We start from the raw sequence: 23,124 nt of genomic DNA, 5'->3' as shown, positions 1-23,124 counted from the left end.
GGTAGGAAGGTACCAAAGTAATCCCGGCAAGGAACACTGGACAGCGGTCAAGAATATCCTGAAGTACCTGAAAAGGACTAAGGAAATGTTTCTCGTTTATGGAGGTGACGAAGAGCTCGTCGTAAAGGGTTACGTCGACGCTAGCTTCGACACAGATCTGGATGACTCTAAGTCACAAACCGGATACGTGTATATTTTGAATGGTGGGGCAGTAAGCTGGTGCAGTTGCAAGCAAAGCGTCGTGGCGGGATCTACATGTGAAGCGGAGTACATGGCAGCCTCGGAGGCAGCACATGAAGCAATATGGGTGAAGGAGTTCATCACCGACCTAGGAGTCATACCCAATGCGTCGGGGCCGATCAAGCTCTTCTGTGACAACACTGGAGCTATTGCACTTGCCAAGGAGCCCAGGTTTCACAAGAAGACAAGGCACATCAAGCGTCGCTTCAACTCCATTCGTGAAAATGTTCAAGATGGAGACATAGAGATTTGTAAAGTACATACGGACCTGAATGTAGCAGATCCGTTGACTAAACCTCTCCCTAGAGCAAAACATGATCAACACCAGAATTCCATGGGTGTTCGATTCATCACAATGTAACTAGATTATTGACTCTAGTGCAAGTGGGAGACTGTTGGAAATATGCCCTAGAGGCAATAATAAAAGCATTATTATTATATTTCCTTGTTCATGATAATTGTCTTTATTCATGCTATAATTGTGTTATCCGGAAATCGTAATACATGTGTGAATAACAGACACCAACATGTCCCTAGTGAGCCTCTAGTTGACTAGCTCGTTGATCAACAGATAGTCATGGTTTCCTGACTATGGACACTGGATGTCATTGATAACGAGATCACATCATTAGGAGAATGATGTGATGGACAAGACCCAATCCTAAACATAGCACAAGATCGTATAGTTCGTTTGCTAGAGTTTTCCAATGTCAAGTATCTTTTCCTTAGACCATGAGATCGTGTAACTCCCGGATACCGTAGGAGTGCTTTGGGTATGCCAAACGTCACAACGTAACTGGGTGACTATAAAGGTAGACTACGGGTATCTCCGAAAGTGTCTGTTGGGTGACATGGATCAAGACTGGGATTTGTCACTCCGTATGACGGAGAGGTATCACTGGGCCCACTCGGTAATGCATCATCATAATGAGCTCAGAGTGACCAAGTGTCTGGTCACGGGATCATGCATTATGGTACGAGTAAAGTGACTTGCCGGTAACGAGATTGAACGAGGTATTGGGATACCGACGATCGAATCTCGGGCAAGTAACATATCGATAGACAAAGGGAATAGCGTACGGGGTTGATTGAATCCTCGACATCGTGGTTCATCCGATGAGATCATCGTGGAGCATGTGGGAGCCAACATGGGTATCCAGATCCCGCTGTTGGTTATTGACCGGAGAGTCGTCTCGGTCATGTCTGCTTGTCTCCCGAACCCGTAGGGTCTACACACTTAAGGTTCGGTTACGCTAGGGTTGTAGGGATATGTATATGCAGTAACCCGAATGTTGTTCGGAGTCCCGGATGAGATCCCGGACGTCACGAGGAGTTCCGGAATGGTCCGGAGGTAAAGATTTATATATGGGAAGTCCTGTTTCGGGCATCGGGACAAGTTTCGGGGTTATCGGTATTGTACCGGGACCACCGGAAGGGTCCCGGGGGTCCACCGGGTGGGTCCACCTGTCCCGGGGGGCCACATGGGCTGTAGGGGGTGCGCCTTGGCCTAATGGGCCAAGGGCACCAGCCCCACATAGGCCCATGCGCCTAGGGTTTGAAGGGGGAAGAGTCCTAGGAGGGGAAGGCACCTCCTAGGTGCCTTGGGGGGGAGGGAAACCCCCCTTGGCCGCCGCACCCCCTAGGAGATTGGACTCCTAGGGCCGGCCACCCCCCTTGGCCCTCCTATATATAGTGGGGGAGAGGAGGGACTTTATACCTGAACGCCTTGGCCTTTGGTTGCCTCCTTCTCCCTCCCCAACACCTCCTCCTCCTCCATAGTGCTTAGCGAAGCTCTGCCGGAGTACTGCAGCTCCATCAACACCACGCCGTCGTGCTGCTGCTGGTGCCATCTCCCTCAACCTCTCCTCCCTCCCTTGCTGGATCAAGGAGGAGACGTGGCTATTCCGTACGTGTGTTGAACACGGAGGTGCCGTCCGTTCGGCGCTGGTCATCGGTGATTTGGATCACGTCGAGTACGACTACATCATCATCGTTCTTTTGAACGCTTCTGTGCGCGATCTACAAAGGTATGTAGATGCATCTAATCACTCGTTGCTAGATGAACTCCTAGATGATCTTGGTGAAACGAGCAGGAAATTTTTTGTTTTCTGCAACGTTCCCCAACAAAGACCGAGTATCTAACGGACGCCACCCCCCCCCACGCCCGTTACTCTCCTTCTCTTCCTCTCTCCTCCCCGACGGCCCGCCCTAGCTAGATCCACCGCCGCCCTGCGCCGCCCTCGCCCCCCGCCGCCCAGCGTCTCCCCTGCCGCCCGGCGCCGCCCCCGCCCCCCGCCGCCCGGCGCCGCCCCCGCCCCCACCACCCCTCTGCCCCCCCTACCCCACCCGCCGACGCCTCGTCGCCCCGCCACCCGCCGCCCGGCGACGCACCCGCCGCCCGGTGACCCCCTCCCCCCCCCCCCCCCCCCCGCGCCGACCGTCCGATTGCTCCGGTAAGGGACCACTACTTTTTTCTGTTTTTTCATTTTTTTGCTGTTTAATTGTTAGTGCTAGATTGTGTTAGTGTTAGTGTTAGAAAAGAATTAGAAGAAGTAGAAGAAGTAGAAGTAGTAGAAAGATGAAAAAAGAAGAAGAAGAAAAGAAGTAGAAGTAGAAGAAGAAGAAAAGAAGAAACGAAAAGAAGTAAAAAAGTAGATAAAAAGATGGAAGAAGAAGAAGAAGAAAGGAAAGAAGAAGAAGAAGAGAAAGAAAGAAGAAGAAGGATAGAAGGAAACACCCCGACCCCCTGACCCCCCTGACCCCGACCCTGACACCCCGACCCCCTGACCCCGACACCCCGACCCCGACACCACACCCCGACCTCGACACGACACCCAGACACCCCAACACCCGACCCCCCGAGGCCGACAGGGTCTTATATTTGTGAATTATTAGTTAGGTCATATATTTTTCGATTTTGTTGTGAAAAACATCATATATAATTGTGTTGATCGGGTTGATTTAAATTTGCAGTTGTTTCACCGCTGCGAGGTTTGGTGTTCGACGACCTCGCCGTGCGTTTGACGACCTCTGCCCCTTCGTTCGTGGGTGAGCACAAATGACATGTCCTCCTCCCCCATTAATTATTTGCTCTATTCCGGTGTTCGTGCCGATGAAACTTGATAGCTAGTTATATATGTGTCTTGAATCATCAGTATGCATAACCAATATGTGTCTCCCATTCGAAAGCGTCATAGTTATAAATATGCATGCATTTGCATATTTATAAGCTTGATTCTTTTGAATTGTCCAACGCTATCCATGGACAGCCCGAGTATGTGTAGATTGGGTTCGTTTTCCCATATGCTTTGCTCCGGATCCGATGCATAAATTTCATCAGTGCCTCCCATGTTGTTCTCCGGGTACACATCCTCTCTGTTTATTGCAGAGACGTGTATCAGGAGAACAGCGGGGAGGTGCTGCCGAAATTTTGCGTCGGATCCGGAGCATAGCATGGGAAAATGAACCCAATCTACACATACTCGGGTGGGATTAGGACCTATCATTACCTATTAGAGTGTAGGTTGCATGGACGTAATAAAATTGACAAAGTAGATCAACTGATGAATATATACATGGTGAATTATATATATAATTGTTGTGTGTCCAGTAGCTCTGAAAGTCAAGATGAGTGATCGTGCGTGGATGTATACCAGCCACACTGGTCAAAACAAATGGAGCGTTGAATGGTTCACAAAAACCAAGCGGTTTGTGCAAGCCGCATTTGCAAATGGCCAGAGGAAAACTTGGTGCCCCTGTTTCCGATGCGGCAATTGGGAAAAGAGGACAGAGGCTGAAATGGGTAAACAGCTGCAGAAGAATGGTTTTACGCCCGATTATACGGTGTGGACATTTCATGGTGAGTCTGCCCAACGTGACCGAGCTGAGGTGGATCATCGTCGCACCGACGGGCATGGTACCGGGATGGAAAACATGGTGCAAGACTAAGATGATGCTCGGGATTCGGACGAGGAGATGGAGGAATCTGCAAAGGCCTTCAATGAAATGTTGGAGTCTTCAAAACGTCTGCTCCACGAGCACACTGAGCTTTGTCAGTTGGATGCCATCTCATAAGTAATGGTTTTGAAGGCTCAGTTCAACTTGGGCAGAGAATGCTATGACGCAATTATGACAGTATTTGGACGCTTTCTACCCAAAGGCCATGTAATGCCTGCAAACCTGTACCAGTCAGACAAAATCCTCCGTGCACTGAAGATGCCCTATGAGAATATACATGCCTGTGAGAAAGGATGTGCCTTATTTAGGCTTGACTATGCGGACTTGAACTATTGTCCCATTTGCATGTCTTCCAGGTATATTGTGGTAGACAACGGTATGGGTGAGAAGACACAGACCAAAATCCCTGTTAGTGTTCTTCGGTATATGCCAATCGTACCAAGACTTCAACGTCTTTTCATGGTCGAAGAGACGGCCAGACAGATGACATGGCACAAAACAGGCAAAAGAACCGAACTAGATGCAGATGGGAATCTGATGATGGTAAACACATCGGATGGTGTTGCGTGGAAAAAGTTTGATGAATTATATGCTAACAAAGCGGTAGATCCGAGGCATCCTCGAGTCGGCATCAGCACCGATGGGTTCAGTGTGTTTGGTATGACGGCAGCCCAATATAGTTGTTGGCCCGTATTTGTCTTTCCACTCAATCTCCCCCCGGACAGATTATGCAAAGAAAGAACATTTTCCTGACGTTGATAATTCCAGGGCCCAACTATCCGGGGAAAAATATGAATGTGTACATGCAGCCACTTAAGGACGAATTGCAAGAAGCCTGGGATAATGGGTTCAAGACATACGACGCCTATAGCATACGAAACTTCATAATGTGTGTCTGGTACATGTACTCGATGCATGACTTGCCGGCGTATGCGCTATTCGTTGGCTGGTGTGTGCATGGAAGGTTCCCGTGCCCCACATGCAAGGGAGCTCTTGAGTTTCGTTGGCTTCAAGCCGGTCGCAAGTTTTCTTGCTTCGACATGCATAGACAGTTCCTGGATCCTCGCCATAAGTTTAGGAAAGACAAGAAGAACTTCATCAGAGGTAGAGTTGTAAAAAACTCTGCACCACCTGCGTTGACAGGCCAACAGACCCTGGATCAGTTAAACGCTCTCGAGCCAGATCCAGAGCGTCCAAGGTACTTCAAGGGGTATAATTCTGAGCACGCCTGGACTCACAAAACATGCTTATGGGATCTGCCTTACTTCAAAGACCTCCTTTGCCCACACAACATCGACGTGATGCACACTGAGAAGAATATCGCAGAGGCACTTTTTGGTACATTGTTCGTCATAGATGGGAAGTCAAAGGATAATACTAAGGCTAGAGTCGATCTAGAGGCGCTATGTGATAGGCCGTTACAAAACATGAAAGAACCGAAAGGAAAGCAGAACTGGACGAAGCCAAAGGCATGGTTCAATCATGGAAGGCCAGCTATGAGGGAAATTATCTTGTGGGTGAAAATGCAGTTGATGTTCCCCGATGGGTATGCATCGAATCTAAAGAGGGGAGTGAGTCTTGATAAATTGAAGATATTTGGTCTCAAGAGTCATGATTGGCACATATGGATTGAGCGGGTAATGCCGGTGATGTTGCGTGGCTTCATCCCTGAGGATGAATGGCTAGTACTGGCAGAACTCAGCTATTTCTTCCGTGTTCTTTGTGCGAAAGAACTATCGCCTGGCGTGCTAGAAGAAATGGAAGCGTTGGCGCCAGAGTTGATCTGCAAGTTAGAGAAGATCTTTCCACCGGGCTTCTTTAATCCAATGCAGCATTTGATTTTGCATCTCCCGACCGAGGCAAGATTGGGGGGGCCCGTGCAAAATCGTTGGTGCTACCCAACTGAGAGGATGTAGAAGACGCTTCGAGAAAAATGTAAAAATAAACGTAGAATTGAAGCGTCTATGGCTGAGGCATTCATCACTGAGGAGGAGGCAAACTTCGTGACAGCACACTACGAAACCAAAAATCGTCATTTGCATAATCCGAAGCCTCGGTAAAATGCTGACGAGCCTAAAAAGGGTGGATCCAACCTCAGCCTATTCAAAGGGAATCTCGCACCAGCCAGTGTTTCAAATCCAGTATCTTTGGATAACGAAGAATGGCAGACCATTTCGTTGTATATCTTCAACAACCTGATAGAAGTGCGGCCGTACATCGAGTAAGTTCTCGGTACATTGTTTCGCAACTTCTATTTCCTTTGAACTACTCTTATTCCTGGATATTTCATACAGTCGATACATTGCCCTATTCTCGTATGGAGCGGTGATCCAAAAGGATTCCGTCGAAGAGTATGAGCTTCTCGCAAAGCAAGGAGGCGGCTATCCCAGTTTCATCTCTTGGTTCAAACAAACGGTAAATTCTATTAGACAATTTCATTTCATTCGTTAATTTGTGTGTAATGCAACAATCCTTTCATATTAAACTTGTAGGCTAATTCAGAGTCTATGGACGCCGAATTGAGACAAGTCGCTAATGGTTTTGACTATAAGGTCCGTTCATTTGACAAATACGACATCAACGGGTATCGTTTTCGTACCTATGGCAAAGAGCTATCTATGGCCGACCGAAAGTCTACAAATTGTTGTGTATCTGCTATCGGCGAAGGAGGTACCAAGTATTATGGGAGAGTTGAAGCAATTTATGAACTTCTATTCTATGGTGAAAACCCACCGAATGTCGTAGTCTTCAAATGTTATTGGTTTTAGCCGAAGGAGACTAGAAGGACTCATGAACATATAGGGTTAGTTGAAATCAACCAAAGCACCCATTTAGATGTTCCTGATGTCTATATTACGGCTCAACAGGCGACCCGAGTATTCTGTCTACCCTGGGCCTGCCAAACTAAACCAAATCTAAAAGGTTGGGATGTCGTTTATGAAGTGCCGCCACGTGCTAGACTATCTCCCCCAAAGGAAGAGGATTATGAACCTCACATTAACCCAGACACATATAAGGAGAATTCTTCCAAGGGACACGTCTTTCCAAAAAGTGTTTCAAGAACCGGTATACTTCACCCCAAAACATTGAAGTAGACAGCGACAGTGAATCCCACATCACCCCAGAGGAGGAACAAGAAGAGCCGGAACAAGAAGAGGTTGCTGCTGCGGACGACCTCTCAATGCTTGACCGATTACGTAAAGGTGGCCTTCCACATGTTGATGCCACTGAACCCTATGAGCCCGTCATTGATTATAGTGATGATGATGATTATGCATTTATTGATGGTACTGATCGAGATTATTAGTAGTGTCGGGTATTCAATTTTTTTATGTTGTACTTGATGATGATACACTTAAGTGATATACATATTATTATTCATGTCGGTATTTTTTTATGTTTTACTAATTTCGTTTACTCTTTGTCATGGCAGGTGTTGAAAGATGGAAGGGGAGCCGACTGAGGCCAAGGACAAACGTGCCCAAATTGAAGGTGTGCCACACCATCAAGGTAGCTCTAGCTTATATCAGTTCGGGCGGAATTGGGTATGTGGTTTGCTTCATGATTAATGCAATTCATTCATCATGCTAGCTTGAGCCCTTTAATTACTAATTTACTTTGTTTATCTCTTTCAGGCATGCTACAATAATACGGATAAGGTGCCAGAGGGGTACGACCTGTATGCCATGGCCCACACTTCCTCTTACAAGCAAGTCAAGGGGAAGGCGAGGAAAGGGGAGGAGTTTAACCCGAGCCAGATTCCCTACAATCCAGAGCAGGTGATGATATCTAGTGGCGGGAGGTCCCGTGGCTCCATAGCCATTGATCCAGAGATTGCTCCTGAGACCACGGTGAGTTTAATTTGAATGGACGTTACTTGCTAGTCTTAACATTTGAGTGTCATCATGCTAATGAAACATTGGAAATGATCTTTGGTGCAGCGTAACTCCACACAAGCATCACATGATCCTTCTCCAGCTACTGGCATGAGCCAGCCCGCTCCCACACCTCCATGATCAAGGTAAGTTTTTCTAGTTTTTTGCTTAACAAATGCATAAAGACCTAGACTTAGCTTTATTTCATCCAATATGCTTACCTTAATGACCTAGAGTTAGCTTCTTTTCCTGCAAAATCACTTAATAAGCTTACTGACCTCCAAAACCAGCCATTTTACCTAAGTTAGCTCTAAAACGATCTATACTTAGCTTTGTTTCCTCCAAAATGACCTAAGTTAGTTATAATATGCTTAGTTAACTAGGTTTGCTCAATAATGACATGTACTTACCTTACTTATGTAAAAAAACAGCATAATTAGCTTGGTTAGCTCATAAACGATCCATTTTACCTACATTAGCTCTAAAATGATGCATTTTACCTAAGTTAGCTCATATACGATCCATTTCACCTAAGTTACCTCACAAACGATGGTGTGCTTCTTCTTCTAGTCTTCTTCTTCTAGTCACCTTTTCCTAACTTTCTTATTTGCCATTTTGCAGATTTCATTCACTTCTCGGAAGCTAGCTTGCTATGATGGAGTGCTGTTTTTTATTTCATTCTCTTCTAGTATTCTTCTAGCTTGCTACGATGGAACTTGCTATCTTGATGAAACTTTGCATTGTAATATGTATGTGCAACTTCCTAATGGTTGCAACTTATGTGTATGTGCAACTTGCTATGTATGAGTGGATGGAACTATATATGTATGTACGATGAAACTTATGTGATGTTAAATAGCCCTGTGAAATATATCTATATATGTCATATATATTTGCTGTGAAAATTGTTGGATTTAAAAAAACAAGAAAAAAAAGCCAATATGCAGGCTCTTTGCCGTCTGCCACTGACGGCAAAGGGCTCTTTGCCATTAGCAGCGGACGGCAAAGAGGCCACGTGGCAGGCAACTGTGCTTCCTGGGAGGCTGACCAATTTGGTCAGTTTGCCTACAGTGGTTGACGGCAAAGAGAAAAAAAACTTTGCCTACAGCGGCGGACGGCAAAGGCCTTCCGAAGTTTGCCGTCAGCGGCCGACGGCAAAGGCTTGCGGTTAACCACCTAACGGAGTAACAGCGCATTTATTACCGTCTGCATTCGTTGTCGTCCGCTGCTGATGGCAAAGGCACCTTTGCCGTCAGCCGCCCGAAGCAGACGGCAACGTAGCTCTTAGTCGTCCCGTACTTTGCCGTCCACGTTTGCCGTCCGCGGCGGACGGCAAAGGACTTTGCCGTCCGCCATCCATGCCTTTGCCGTCCGCCGTGGCTGATGGCAAAGTAGCTGATTCCTATAGTGATAAGAGCAACATCCGACTACGGATGAAACAAAAACAGAAACTCAAACGACATACACCCTACTAGCCCAGCCTGCTGACCAGGAACCTATCCCCTGAACAAAGAAGAAGCAGAAGAAGAACTCCAAAACAAGTAAACATCACTCTCGCGTCATGACCATCGCATTACCTGTACCTGCAATTGTTGTTGTAGTAATCTGTGAGCCACGAGGACTCAGCAATCTCATTACCATGGGTATCAAGACTAGCAAAGCTTAATGGGCATGGAATGGATAAGTGGTGAGGTTGCAGCAAGCGACTAAGCATGTATGGTGGCTAACTTACGAAACAGGAATGAGATGTGAAGCTACGTAAATAGTCGCAAAGTACTAATGATCAAGAAGTGATCTTGAACTACTTACGTTCAAACATAACACCACCGTGTTCTCTTCTCGACCTACTCGAAAAGAGACCATCACGGTTACACACGCGGTAGGGTATTTTAATTTGAATCTGGTGTCAAGTTCTCTACAACCGGATATTGAAAACTCCCATATGCCACATAACCGTGGGCACGGCTTTCGAAAGATCAAACCCTGCAGGGGTGTCCCAACTTAGCCCATTACAGGCTCACGATCCGTGGAGACAATCCTCCATCGCAGGACATCCGATCAGACTCGGGATCCCGGTGCACAAGACATTTCGACAATGGTAAAACAAAACCAGCAAGACCTCCCGGTGTGCCGACAAATTCCGATAGGAGCCGCACGTATCTCGTTCTAAGGGAACAACGGATGGGCAAGACGTCGGGTTCGCTGAGACCCTGGTTGCCCGGGGGTGCCGGACATCGCCCAGGTTGGACCAACACTCAGAGGAGCATTGACCCGGGGATTGATTAAAAATACTAGGGGGCGGCTTAAATCCCCTATTTAAGTTTTAGTTGTTGTTAGGAAAATGGAAAACCAATGTTGGGCCTTGCTGGAAGAGTTTTACTCAAAGCAAACTATCAAGAGGGTCCCATACCCCTCACCGTGTTAGGGACGCAAAATCAAGGAACATAACATCGGTATGATGGAAACTAGGGCGGCAAGAGTGGAACAAAACACCAGGCATAAGGCCGAGCCTTCCACCCTTTACCAAGTATATAGATGCATTAATTAAATAAGAGATATTGTGATATCCCAAAATATCCATGTCCCAACATGGAACAACCTGCAACTGCTCCTACAACTAGCAATGCTATAAGAAGGGCTGAGCAAAGCTGTAACATAGCCAAACAACGGTTTGCTAGGAAGGGTGAAAAAGGTTAGAGGCTGTCAAGGCAATTTGGGAGGCTTGATGAACAAGTGGTAGGAAGCGCGACATAGCGATAGCATCGAGACAACTAGCATAGCAATGATAGTAGTGAGATCCAGGGTAATGGTCATCTTGCCTGAAATCCCGCTAGGAAGAAGAACGAGTCCATGAAGAAGACGAACCAAGCGTAGCCGAACGAATCCTCGCGATCGCAAAGAAACAGGAACTATCGAGAAGAAGCACAACCGGAAAGAAGCAAACAACATAGTAAACAAACAACACATGAGCAAGGCATGATGCATGGCAAGGCTACATGATGCTACTCATGGCAAGAGATGATGCATACAGGAACAACACAGCAAAGCAAGTTTAAATGAGGCCGGAAACAACATATAACAATTCTGGTAAGTCCTCATATGCAAATTTTGAAATTAGTCCAGATCTGAAACACATTATGTTCAAGTAGTTAAACATCAAGTTAAGATGCACCAAGATGATCTACCGGGATTCTAGTCAAGTTAGATATAAAGTTCATTTAATTCGGAGCTACGGCCTAGAAGATATGAGCAAAACAAGTTAAATATGGCATTGATGCAAAAAGCATTCAAACATCAAGCAAACACACTCAAAACAAGGATTCAACTTGACATGATGAAACTACATGCAACTCTAAGAAAGTTTCATATAGAGCATGCTTAAAACGAAGCAACGGCGCAACACATACACTCCAAACCAGATATAACGGCAATCTGCCCAAAACAGCAAATAGGCACTTTGCAATCATCAAAACAACATGCTACAAGAATCATCACAAACTTGACATCCAATTCATGTACAGATAACATACTTCACATATCATTAAGGTTTCAGGATCATAGGCACCAAAATTAAACCAAGATGATCAATGTAAAAAAAGCAACTTTATAACATAGGAGCATATACATGAGCAGAGTTAATATGATGACATGTTGAAGGCATGAAACAAAGATGCTATAGCAACTATACATGGCAACCAAGGGCATGGCATTAAATTACACATAACAAAGAGCAAATAACAACTTGGCATCATATGCCTATGGCTCATGGATTAGTGGGAACCAACAAGACAAGATTGAATGTTGAAACAGTTTCAGCAATGGTAAAACAGCAACATTATAGTAGCATATTTGCAAGCTTGAAACAGAGGCATATTATATCCAAAATTAACAAACTTGGCATGTGGACAAATCACTCATAGAATAATTCAAAACATGTAATTGGAGCATCTCCCAAAGAGGCATGGATCAATTAATAACAACCTCACAACATGGCATCATGAAGTTAACAGAAAACTGGAACATAATATAAGCATGTTCGTGGCAATGAAAACATACGCTATATGACACCTATAAGGCATAAAATGGCATTACATGATAAAGAATAACATGGACAACAGAACATGTCAACTAAGCATCTTCAGATTATGCATGGATTAATTGGTAGCATCAAGCAAACATAGCAGCATGATATGACAGATTCAGACTTAACAGAATGTTAACAGCAAGTAGCCCACTTCACAAGCTTGATTCACTCACTACAAGGCATATCAAAATAAATGGATTGCGATTGCACCACTGTAAATATGGCATAATTATGCTACTAAAACATGTAAACATGATGCTCAAAGGAAAATCACACAAAAAGATATAAAATGACAAATAGGCAAGTTACAACAGTTTCTAGCAGTTAACAGCAACATGCACTTTCGCAACAGAGATTAAGATATCTATATCAAATCAAACAAGCGAGCTAATGTCACGAGCATGTAGAGCATGAAGAGCAGAACATGTGCATATCAAGATCATCATCATAGGATCAACAGGGACAATGTTACACCACTTGCAAGATACCTAAATGATGTTGACATGCAGCAGTTTTCAGCAGTTTATATCACTTAGCAGTTTTGCAACGAATATTAAGACACCAATATGAATAGAAAAATGCATGAAAACTACTCCATCATGGAGAGCATCAAGAGATGAACATTTTGACATATCATACACACAAAACGGAGCCACATGCACAAAGTTATCACCACCCAAACATGCACACATGAGATGGAAATGCCAGGGACTTGGTGAAAATTCAACCTCCGGGAAAAGTGGATGGGGTCGAGCGGGACGGAGAGATCCAGGGCGCGGGGAGGCCGTTTGGATGGGGGGAGTGGTGGATCTCATCCCACTCCCCGGATCCGGTGACGAGGAGCTCCGGCGAGGCGGCGCGGGCGAGGTCGGGACGGCAGAGGAGGATGGCGGCGCGCAGGCGCTCGGGCGCGGGCGACGCGGATGGCAGCGGTGGCGGAGCGGGCTGCAGGGAGCAGGGCGGCGCGTGCGGAGGAGCGGCAAGGCGCGGCGGTGGCCCGCGGCGGTGGAGCAGTGGGCGGCGGGGCTCGGGCGTTGGCGGCGCGGGCGACGGGCGAGGCGGCGAGGTCGGCAGTGCAGGCGGTGAAGCGGCCACCGGCGGTGGGCTCCGGCCAGCCGGCGAGGTCGCTGGTCGGCCTCGGGAGCGGGGAAAGCCAGGCGGCGACGGGGGTTGGGCTCGCTTCGGCCCACGGCGGGCCGCGCGCGGGCTCAGCGGGTCGCGCGGTGGGAGGCAGCTGGGTGGTGACTTGGCGCGAGGAGATTGGTCGAGGGGGCGGCGGCGGACATGTCCGGCAGCGGGGGAGATTTGTCCGGCGGCGCGAGGAGGAAGGGGGTTAGGTTTTGGACCCGAAAATGGAGGGGGAGGGGACGTTTTTATAGGTAGAGGGAGCTAGGAGAGGCCTATTGAGGTGCGGTTTTCGCCCACACGATCTTGATCCAACGCCGGAGAGCATGGAGGGGAGTTTGATGGGCTAGGTGGACTGTCTGGAGGGGATGCTGGGCTACAAAGAGAAAGGGTTCCGACGGTTAACGCGGTTAACCGTTGGGGCATCAAACGACCTCCAAATGGAACGAAATTTGACAGGCAGTCTACCAATGATGTACCAAGACCACTCGTTAACTCTCGGCCCATTCCAAGAACTTTTTTTGCGGCTCACGAAACAAGATCTGGGAGGTGTAACGGGCGCGTGCGAGTGTGATTGGGCTCAGAACGGACAACGAAGAGAACCCGGGAACCCGAATGGATGCAAGTTTTAAAAACATGGAGATGAAATGCAGATGATGACATGGCAAAGTGCAACACGCAAGCGAATGACATGGCAACAACGGCGAATTACTGGAAGACACCTGGCGCATCGGACTCGGGGTGTTACACTACTCTTGTGCCTTCCTGCAGTACATGTCGACGTGTGCCGTGCCGGATTACATTAAGATCGTTTAACAGTTTGTACGCTTATCCACCGATTGAGCACGGGCTGCAACTGCGTCGTACCTACGGACCGCAGCATAGCCGCCCCATGGTTCTTCCCGCGACAACATCGATCCGCACGCTGTCAATGCATTCCCTTCAGGTCCACCGCCGTATCGAGGCAGTCCCCTCCAGGCCGTCCCTATGACTACACCGACCCTCGCCTGCCGTTGCGTCGTCCCGTCGGGGCGTAGCAAACTGTTTTTGATTCAATGAATAATTTCTTTTCAGATTCGATGAACTTTCTTCAATTTCATAAACTTTTTTCAAAATCGATGAACTTTTCTTTCAAATTCAATCAACTTATCTCGGAAATTTATGAACTTTTTCAAATTCGGTGAACTTTTATCAAAATCATTGAACTTTTGTTGAATAGGGCCAAAAAAATTTGCATGTTCATAAACTTTTCCCAAATCTGTGAAGTTTCAATTTTTTTTAAAGAAAATCATGTAAGAGCGGCTATAATAGTTAAAGCTTTAGAACTGCCTTTAGTCACTCTTAATCACACGTCCTAAGAGCATCTCCAGCCGCGCCCCCCAACAGCCCCCGAGGCCTTTTTTTAGCGCCCAAGCCAAAAAAACAGCCCCGTCGCGCCCCAGAAGCCCAATTTTCGCCGGTTAGGCCCGATCTGGCGTCGGCGGTCCCAGGCCAAACCCGGCGCGCTAGGGGATGTCGGGGGCACCGGGGCAAGCGTTTTTGGCGCGAAAGCCTGGCGGGCCCGCCGAGTCAGCGACCAGCGGCGTTTCGTCTTCCTCATCGCCTTATTTCCCTGCAGGGAATCAATGCCAAGGCTGCCGCCGGTCAGCCTTCCATTGATTCCTCACGGGCGGCACAGTGATGGCACATCGACGCGCCGTCCCCTCCCGCCATGCGTACACACGCGTCCGCCCCCCCCCCCCACCCCACCCTCGGAGGCTATAAAAATCACCCCCTCCTCACTTGTGGACGCACTCTCCGTCGCCCTCATTCCCTCTCTTGTCATAGGTGCCCCTCTCTCCCCCGCCTCCAGCCACCGCGCATCTACATCCGTTGATGGGAGAGCGTTTCCCCAGTGATGGTGCGACGGCCAATGGCTTCGGCCGCCGCACCCTGCACGAGTGGGAGCCGTACCTACTGCACGAGGCCAACTAGCCGGCGCCGCCTAACATGCACGTGCCGAGACGGTGGAGGCTCAGCGTCGGAGGCGTCCCCGTCCCCCCACAGCCCGACGCCGACCGCTTCCACGGCGAGGTCGATCACGTTCGGGCCTCCCTGCCGGAGGAGGTGCACGGCCGCCGGGAGTATGCCGCCAACAACCATGCGAGCTGGGCGGCGTACTTCCAACGCCGCCACGAGGAGCAGATCGCCTCCACCAACAACGCGCAGGTGATGGGGCGCCATAACGTCGATGGCCATTGCCTGTGGTGGGGTGTCCCCAGGCGGACGCTCCACTACATCCTCGAGTACCTCGAGGGCGGCAACCAGCCGCCGCTCCAGTACCCGGCGGTCCCAGCGCCTGTCCCCCGTCAGAGCGGCGGCATTTGGATGTCGAGGCACATGGCGGGTAGGTCGTCGTCCTCCTCCTCCCTTTCCACCAACGCTCGCCAATGTCAAGGCCGAGCCCGTGGAGACGCCGCTCGGGTAGCGGCGCCGCCCTCGTCATCAACGAGGGCGGTCGTGGCTCCTCCTCCTCCCGCCTCGTGAAGCCGAAGACAGAGTCGGGGTTCGTTGCCGTGAAGAGAGAGTACGACGACATGGCCGCCAACAACGAGGCCGCCATCAAGTGGCGCATGAGGACTACGTCCGGCTGGAGACGGAGCACCAGCGCCGCGCCCTCGAGGAGTTCACCGCTCGGCGCCGAGGCCGCGACGAGGGCGGCGTCATTGTCCTCGAGGACAATGACGACGACGCACCAGCACCGCCCACCAAACCCGTCCGCCAAGGCGACCCACGGCAGGGGGCAGTAAGGACGGCAGCTTGAAGAAGGAGCAGGACGACGGCGGCGACTACAGCGCCTTCGGCGCGCTCTTCAACCTGTAGGAGGCGTAGTAGTTCTAGAAAGCCGGTCTTTTCCTGTCGGTCTTTTCCGGTTTTGGGAGCCTTCTAGAAGCTTCCTAAAGAGAGTTCTTTAATTTTTCTTTTTGATTTTTGTTTTTCCCTTTATTCTTTTTCTATCATTTTTATTTCCTTTTTCCTTCTTCCTATTTTATTCAAAAAATAGAATTTCTTTATTTTGTTTCTTTGTTGTTTCTTTTTCCTTTTTTTATTATTTCTTTGTCGAGTTGAACTTTCTTTTTAATACTTTTTGAAAACTACAACTTTTGTTCAGATTTTCAAAAAGTGTTCCTCTTTTTAAAATTCGTTCACAAATTAAAAAAATGTTTGAGTTTCAAATATGTACAGGAATTTCAAAAAAGCTTTACTTTTAATATTTAGTCAGAATTTAAAAGTATGTCCAGGAATTTCAGAAAATGTTCTTCTACAGAAAATAGTTCTCAAATTGGAAAAGTGTTGAAGGTTTAAAAAATGTTCAGGATTTTAAAAAATGTCCGCGGTTTCAAAATTTGGTCAGAAATTCAAGAAATGTTCAAGAATTCAAAAAATGTTCGCGCTTTCAATTTTTTGTTCATGATTTCATGAAATATTCCGTTTTAATTTTTTTTATTCGGCAATTCAAAAGATGTTAGCGGTTTCAAATTTTTGTTTGGAATATCATGAAATGTTCCATTCTTCAAATATTTGTTCACAAATTCAAAAAATGTTCACGCTTTCATATTTGTTTAGAATTTCATAATTTGTTCACAAATTCAAAAATGTTCGTGGTTTAAATGTCTGCCCAATTTGTTCCAAAATTCAAAAAAAATGGTTCATGTTTTTCAAAAACAATTTCTGCCTTTTCAATTTTTTTGTTTACATATTCAGAATATGTTCCGGTCTCTAATATTTTTCATTAATTCAAAGAATGTGCGCACTTTTAAAATATACGCAATAAATGAAATTACGCTTTAAAAAGTGAATGTACCAACTAATTTCGGGTTCGCTACAGTACACAAGTCAGAGTTTAGTACTTTTATTAGTTGTGCGTTGCCCTTCAGCTTAAACTAGGCTACCGGAGTGGCTATGTGTGTGCGTTCGCAAGCAGTTGGTAGCCAGTTCGAATCCCCTCCGCGCATACCACTTCTTTTTGCTATCTTTTTCGACCCGCTTCATGGGCCGGCCCAGTCGAGCTGCCCATGTGCGGGGCGCCGCCAATTTGACGCAAAGAGCGTCAAACAGGGGCTCCCGTTCGATTCTCCACTGTTCCGCAATTTACTGAATAGTTTTGTGCTTTTTGTTAGCATTTTGGCGTTGTGCCCCTTCGTGGGACATTTGTACAATCCACATATGAAGATAAGGGAAAAAGAGAAGTTTAGGTGCTATTCAAAAAGTCCTCTCACGTCACTTTTAGGCCAAGAGAAGACATAGTCCAAGTCTCTCAAGTTCTGGACTCAGATTCGGACTACACAGACATACCTAACTCAAAATGCCAAGATCTCTTTCATCAAAACTCCAAATGGGTAATTCTTTTTTTTGTTGGAAAGTAGATTTCGTGCTCTTTACAATCAAATTGGATTGACCTTCAAATTCGTCTGGAGCGTTGAGATATTCACGAAACAATTTGACACTGCAGCAGAATCTGAGTCAAACTACAAGTCCAAAGGTGTTGCATCACCTCCACTTGGGCTCATGGGCCTTGTACGACCTAGGGTTGATTTTAGGATGCCTTGGGACGTCCCCCCCCTCCTTGGCTGCCACCCCTTGCTCCTATATAAGTAGATCAATCTAGTAGCTTTTTCCTTGGGATTTGTTTAGTTAAAAGTTAGCCAATGCAACTTCGTGTACTTCGTTTGTGTCCAACGACCAGACCAATCCCCACCTTTATCAATACTTCATCTATATTCGCACTATTCAGATTGCTTTTATCATATTCTTGCTTGTTCTTCGATTGCATGCAGGAATAGACCTTCGTGGTCAGGCTGATCGTGCTTCCAGCATAGTTAGTAACCTCAGAAGAATGGCTTATCGACTGCTAAGGCGCAAAGTCATGCATGTTTGTAGTCGGATCGTCAAAGTCGACTCCACCAAAGCTACAGCTATCATCTCATCGAAAGATCGGGACACCCATTCCTATATCACAACGGGTCCTCTATTGCTGATATTGCGCTTGACATTTGAAAGTTGGTCAGAACTCAGACGATCAACCGAAGATCAATCAAGGAAGGGTTGCTCAATCATCACTGCAAACGATATCACTGGTGAGCTATCTACAGAGGGGCTTGTTCAGCTAATTGCATTATCAAGGTTGTGGTTAGTGTGTTCCAGATCGAAGGATATTGCAGTATGGAGATGGCACCAGTGAGGTGTCTATACATCGGCCTCGACATATCGTATGCTCTTCCAAGGAGCTATGAGGATAGCGTGTGTGAAGGCGCTCTGGAACTAATGGGCGCTGCTTGTTTGCAAGCTTCTTATGTGGCTGGCGAAGTAGTATCGTATTTGGACCTCGGACCGGAGATGCAAACATGGAATACAAGATGCTCGCTCGCCTTGATGTTTGTGCGATCAAGAGGAGGATAATGTGTACCCATTCTTCTAAATTGCATCTACTCCCGTGAGGTGTGGCACCTCACTTTCTGTAGGAGAAGAATTAAGCTGGAACTTCTGCTCACTGTGATCGATCATATCCAGCCATGGTGGTTTGCAGTGCGCAAGAGGATACCCAAGGAACACCGGAAAGTTTTTGATGAAGTGATCATGTTGATTTGTTGGAACTTGTGGAAACAACGAAACACTTGGGTGTTCGATAAACGAGCCTCAGTTTGCAGTGTGGTTGATCTGGCCTCGCACATTGAAGAGGAATAGCGGCTTTGGTCCTTAGTCGGATGAAGAGGAGCTACGGATTTTAGCATGTAGAGTGTGTTGTAGAGTGTGTTTTTCTTAGGAGTTTAAGCAGGAGAGTTTATGCTTGCTGCCGATTTGTGGCAGCTACCGTATCTATTCTTGTACATTTGTTCTCACTTCTTCTATAAAGCTAAGATACGCAATTTGCGTACTAAAAAAATGCCTTGAGCACCATGCTCTTTTGGGTGGACGGGGGCCTCCCCAGCCCCGAGCACAGGGATGACGATACACCTCATCGGGAGAGAGGGGCAAATCCAATGGTTTATCTTTTTCTTGATTGAGACGCAAACCACCATTTGGCGGATGAGTCGCTAACACAGCACTTCTCTAGAGGCCGCTGACATTAGTGAACTATTTCATGATTTGGTTTATAGAAATTCTTTATATGCATGTTGGAAAGAAAAAGAAGGTAAAATTTTAACATATTCAAGATGGGCATATATTGAATTTCTAGCTCTACCTGTTTTGAAGTTGAGTGTTGTAGCTTAGTGTTTTTATTGGAAGTTTGTATTTTAGATGATTTTGAAATTAGAATTGAAAATCATAACCAAAGGCCAAAATTTAAGATATGCATACTACTTTCGATTAAAAACCCTGTAAAGGCCAAACCCTGAAAAGGACAAAGAGGCGCTCAGAAAAGAAAAGAAAAGAAAAAGAAAAAGAGGCGATTGGCCCGATCTGTTTTATGCCCTAGCTGCAGCTCGCCTCTGGTCTCCCTCGTTTCCTCAACTCGGGCGCTCGATTCCTGGCTTCGCCTCGTGCAGAGTTGTTCAGACATGACTGCTTGCAAGCAGACTGCATCCACGGGCGCCGCCGCCACGGACGAGGCCGACAGCAAGTAAGAATCAAAACTGAATCTTGTTTCTGTGAGATGCAAGAGACATCCCTAGTTTTGGTGCGTCGAGCCGCGGATCCATAACCTTGGATTCCTACGCAGGTCGGCAGCGAAGAGCGATGGAGCGGAGGAGCGGAAGCCCTCGACCAAGTGCAAGAAGGGGAAGAAGGCCAAGGGCAAGTAAGAATCCAATCGAATTGTGTGATGCAATAGAGGTTAATTTTGGTGCGTCGACCCATGTCCTTTTCGATGTTCCACGCAGGTTGGGGGTGAAGAGCGATGGAGCGGAGAAGCCGAAGACCCATGACCTTTCCGATGTTACACTGGGGTTGGCGGTGATGAGCATTGCAGAGGATGAAGCGCTCGCCCTGCGCACCTACCAGTGAGATGAGATCCTCCACGTTTTTTCTGATTGTTGTTCGTTTTTTTTTTTTTTTTGCCCTTCTCGATGGCGCTGATTTGACCATGATTTGGTTAGGAACCAGTTCTGGATGAGGCACTTCAAAGACGTCTGTGACAGGCCGTCCGTAGGTGCTGTCAGTTCGACACTTCCATGCCTCCTTACCTCTATCAGAAGGCATAATGATTTGTTTCCATCGTTTCGTGGATGAATTGATAATTTGTTTCTCGTGGAAACCTTTCAGATTAGAAAGCAAGCTGCTGAAAACTGGAAATTCTTTAACGATTCGGTAAGACAGCTTCTAATCTTCTGTAACTTTTGCCGTGCTGATTTGTTGCTGATACATACATGGATGGATCTGTGTTGTAGGACAAGGCCCCTTATGTAGCCAGGGCCCGTGAGGTCAAAATAGGCATGGCTCGGATTGCTGAGTTCAAGAAGGTTGAGACAAAGACCTAGTGCTTTTACCTATTTTTAGACGACTTTACCATGCTAAGCAAAGCAGATATAATGCTCTTTCATCAGATATATTATTTCCAATAACAATAGATAATCTCTTCTACTTTACCTTTCATTGGAAGAATAATTAAACTATTTGTGGTTGCACATTTAATTTTCTTTCTTGTTGATCCAGTTTCTTCTTGAACTTTTATGGATTTCTCTCCCTTATAGAAACTGATGTTGACGGAGGTAATGACAAACGAGATGGTGAATCTGAAAATGTGAACACACAAGATCTCTAAGGTGCGTTTGAATAGGTGATTTGCACTTTCCTGTTTGCTATCTGTATATCTTTTTGATTGGTTACTCAATTAGCAGGTAATGCATGTTCTCTTGTTTTGTTTTTTAAGGTGTCTGTTGTATGGATTTAATTAATTTCTTAACTAGCTAGTTTTTAGATATATACATATGGCTATGAGTTAGATACCATACGCTCCTGCTTTCTACTCTGTGAGCCTCTCATATGCATGTTAATACAAAGTGAGGCTCACATGGCTTCATTATCTTGAAAGTTCAGTATTTGTCTCTGATGGAGGCACCCATGGTATCATATATGTTGCCAAAAACAGGAGAACATGATTGTCAGCAATAGAAGTAGAACGTGTGCTGACACATTAACTTAGTTCTATTCTTTTTTATCCAATGTTTCTATTGTTGGTTTTGTCTAGTAATAATGCTGAAATAATTCAGCTTTCGATCTGATAACCTTTCTAATTTCCACAATGAGTTAGATATCATAGCTCTCCTGCTTTCTAGTCTGTGAGCCTAATTCTCACTTGACTTGAAAATCAACCTGAAGCCTGGGATCATATATGTAGCCAAAAACATGTGAACATGATTGTCAACAACATAAATAAACTGATATTGTTCGTCCAGTATCTCTACTGTTGGTTTTGTCCAGTAATGCTGAAACGAGTCAGCTTTGGGTAAATTTGTGGTTATAATTTTCACAATTTTCAAGTTAACTCAAGTCATGCAAAAATTGTGAGATATAACTTTTGTCAACTTTTCCATTAATGGGCAGCAGAAGTTTCTTTTTATTATTTCCACATTGGTTTATATTGGTGCAATACCGTTAAGCAGTGTCTAGCTTATGTGAGCGTCATGCCATGGTTTTATAGGTGGCATGCTATTGGAATTGGTTCTGTTTTGGCCATGTAGTTAGCAAGGAAGGAGGAACTAAGTTTAGTACTGATTAATTTTGTCGTGTTTCTATTCCGTAGAACAAAACAGTGCTCTTATGGTATTGCTTACATCTTGTGCCGATAATATCATCCTTTGAACACCACCACACATCACTGATATAGCAGTCTCATTTGCTTTTGGTATTTGTTTGTTGTTAACTGCCATGTTATTAGACTGCATATGAGAAAGGCAAACTCTTTAAAAATGTAACTGGTTGTTTACGTGTTAGAAACCTAGAAACTTTTACACGTTCCAGCAGAACTATTCATGTGTGAGCACCGAGTATTGTTTGCTTGCAGAAATGACTTGGTAGATGGCACAATTACCGCAAGCAACTCCTCAACCTGATTCTGTCTGGGCCGGCACTTGGAGGGTTGAGATGCAGGTGCAGTTGAAGCTGCCATATGGACGATACTAGTATTAGATATGTTTGTGCTCCTGGCTTTAGATGTTGAACTCTTTGTAATGTTTGCTTAGTACGTAAGTACTACCACTATCAAAATGTAAGACGCTTTTTGGTTTTGCATAGGGCATGAGGGAGGGAGTAATTTTTAACGTCCGTTAACTTTTCACTATTAGAAACCCTATGATGACATTGCGAGATTGCAAGGGCATGACTGCTCAAGGTGTTTTTTTGAGAGAGAAGCAGCTCTGATCTGCCCGCTCATCTTCAAGATGTTGCTAACAGGTTGCATCAAAAGATGGGTTCTGCTGCAGAGAAACATGTTTGAAATGTGTGCAAGAGAATGGTGATGCTATCTCATGTCTTTGAGCTTGTTGATTTGCAGACATGCATCAATCGATGTACCCTGTTATAACGTTTAGTATAAATAAATTCATTTTCTTTTGATTTTAACAACACTTTCGCACATTTATCTTATAATCAGTAAAAACATGTATCAATGGAAGCGCGCACCAGCTGCCTCTTGTCTCTGCACAAATTACATCGATTGTTTCCAAACAGCCAAACATAGTTGTATAGAAAGGCGGCATAGCTCACCTATGAATGTGAGTGACCTGATGGCCACTATTTAACTCTTGAGGAAGAAAGCACTTTATTAATCAAGAAATATAGTCTTTACAATACCTTGGTAGCTTTGGCAATACATGAAGAACTCTGCACTCTTTCTCTGCTACTCTATTGCGCTCATACGTTGGC

At 46.0% G+C, this 23,124-nt stretch overlaps 1 protein-coding gene across 2 annotated transcripts; it reads left to right on the top strand.

The window, feature by feature from the left end:
* The first annotated feature begins 19,685 nt into the window (after positions 1–19,685).
* On the top strand, positions 19,686–22,813 carry LOC123045768 (HMG1/2-like protein). 2 transcript variants are annotated; one of them, XM_044468943.1, is made up of 8 exons: positions 19,686–19,882; positions 19,982–20,059; positions 20,142–20,261; positions 20,358–20,415; positions 20,524–20,568; positions 20,649–20,720; positions 20,952–21,023; positions 22,265–22,813. In XM_044468943.1, the coding sequence occupies exons 1-7, from the start codon at positions 19,821–19,823 to the stop codon at positions 21,003–21,005; spliced, it is 489 nt and encodes a 162-aa protein (XP_044324878.1). In that variant the 5' UTR covers positions 19,686–19,820; the 3' UTR covers positions 21,006–21,023; positions 22,265–22,813. The 2 variants fall into 2 exon arrangements, with proteins under 2 accessions (XP_044324878.1, XP_044324879.1); XM_044468944.1 differs by having other exon boundaries at positions 19,690–19,882; positions 20,358–20,406.
* Positions 22,814–23,124: the final 311 nt, after the last annotated feature.

The sequence above is a fragment of the Triticum aestivum genome, chromosome 2B (genome assembly GCF_018294505.1).
Source record: "Triticum aestivum cultivar Chinese Spring chromosome 2B, IWGSC CS RefSeq v2.1, whole genome shotgun sequence".
NCBI lineage: Eukaryota > Viridiplantae > Streptophyta > Magnoliopsida > Poales > Poaceae > Triticum > Triticum aestivum.
Note: the sequence above shows the minus strand (reverse complement) of the source record. Positions and strands in the feature narration are given on the sequence as shown.